The sequence below is a fragment of the Cystoisospora suis genome, assembly GCF_002600585.1.
Source record: "Cystoisospora suis strain Wien I chromosome Unknown contig_9842, whole genome shotgun sequence".
Classification (NCBI taxonomy): Eukaryota; Apicomplexa; class Conoidasida; order Eucoccidiorida; family Sarcocystidae; genus Cystoisospora; species Cystoisospora suis.
In genome coordinates, this window is record NW_027162616.1 from 959 (window position 1) to 1,734 (window position 776).

The following is a 776-nucleotide window of genomic DNA, read 5'->3' on the forward strand; positions in this document are numbered from 1 at the left end:
TCTTTTCTTTCTTTCTCTCCCTGTCTCTCTCTTTGTCCCTCTATCTGTCCCCCCTTTGCATGCGACGTCGAATCCGTAGGAGAGAAAGAAGATGTTTGTTTTGTCTTGTTCTTTTTCTGACGAGAGTTTTGACGAAATGAATGAAGAGAACGAAGGAGTTTCTTTACCCTTAGAGATCAGCATTGAGCCATGGAGAGTCGGGTCCAAACATGAAGGAGGTGACTCGTACAAGTTGTCCAGCCGTCCATTGGCCTTCCACTTGATGCCCTGTAGCTAATCGGAGAGTTCCATTTCCTTCTTTTCTCCCAGCGATAAATTCCCCTTCATAGGCTGTCCCATCTTCAGCACAGAAGAAAACCCCAGTCCCATGGCGTTTATCGTCAGACCATTGGCCCTCGTATCGATTCCCATTGGCATAGGTAAAAATTCCAAAGCCATTAGCTCGGTCATCTGACCATTGGCCTTTGAACCGGTCTCCGTTAGCATAGATGAGTTCTCCTTCGCCATGCTTTTTAGCGTCCATCCAATCTCCTATATATTTATCTCCACGTGTATAAGTGAGGGTACCTTTTCCATGGACTTTATCCGCTTTCCAATAGCCTTCATACTTCTCGCCATTTTGATAGGTTAAGACACCATAGCCTTCTTTCATATCATGAGCCCATTCACCTTCATACACATTTCCATTAGGAAAGACATAAGTACCTTTGCCATGCATTTTGCCATCGATCCAATCCCCTTCATAGACACCTCCATCAGAATAGATATACTTGCCA

The 776-nt window shown here is 44.7% G+C and overlaps 1 protein-coding gene across 1 annotated transcript in view; it reads right to left on the reverse strand.

Annotated features, from left to right (window-relative positions):
• CSUI_011133 (membrane occupation and recognition nexus protein morn1) overlaps window positions 1-776 on the reverse strand; it is a 2,653-nt gene continuing 1,877 nt past the window's right edge. Inside the window, exon 2 of the mRNA XM_068071234.1 lies at window positions 1-669. Coding sequence (XP_067916790.1) covers window positions 170-669 — 500 coding nt within the window. The 3' untranslated portion in view covers window positions 1-169. The remainder of the gene's footprint in view (window positions 670-776) is intronic.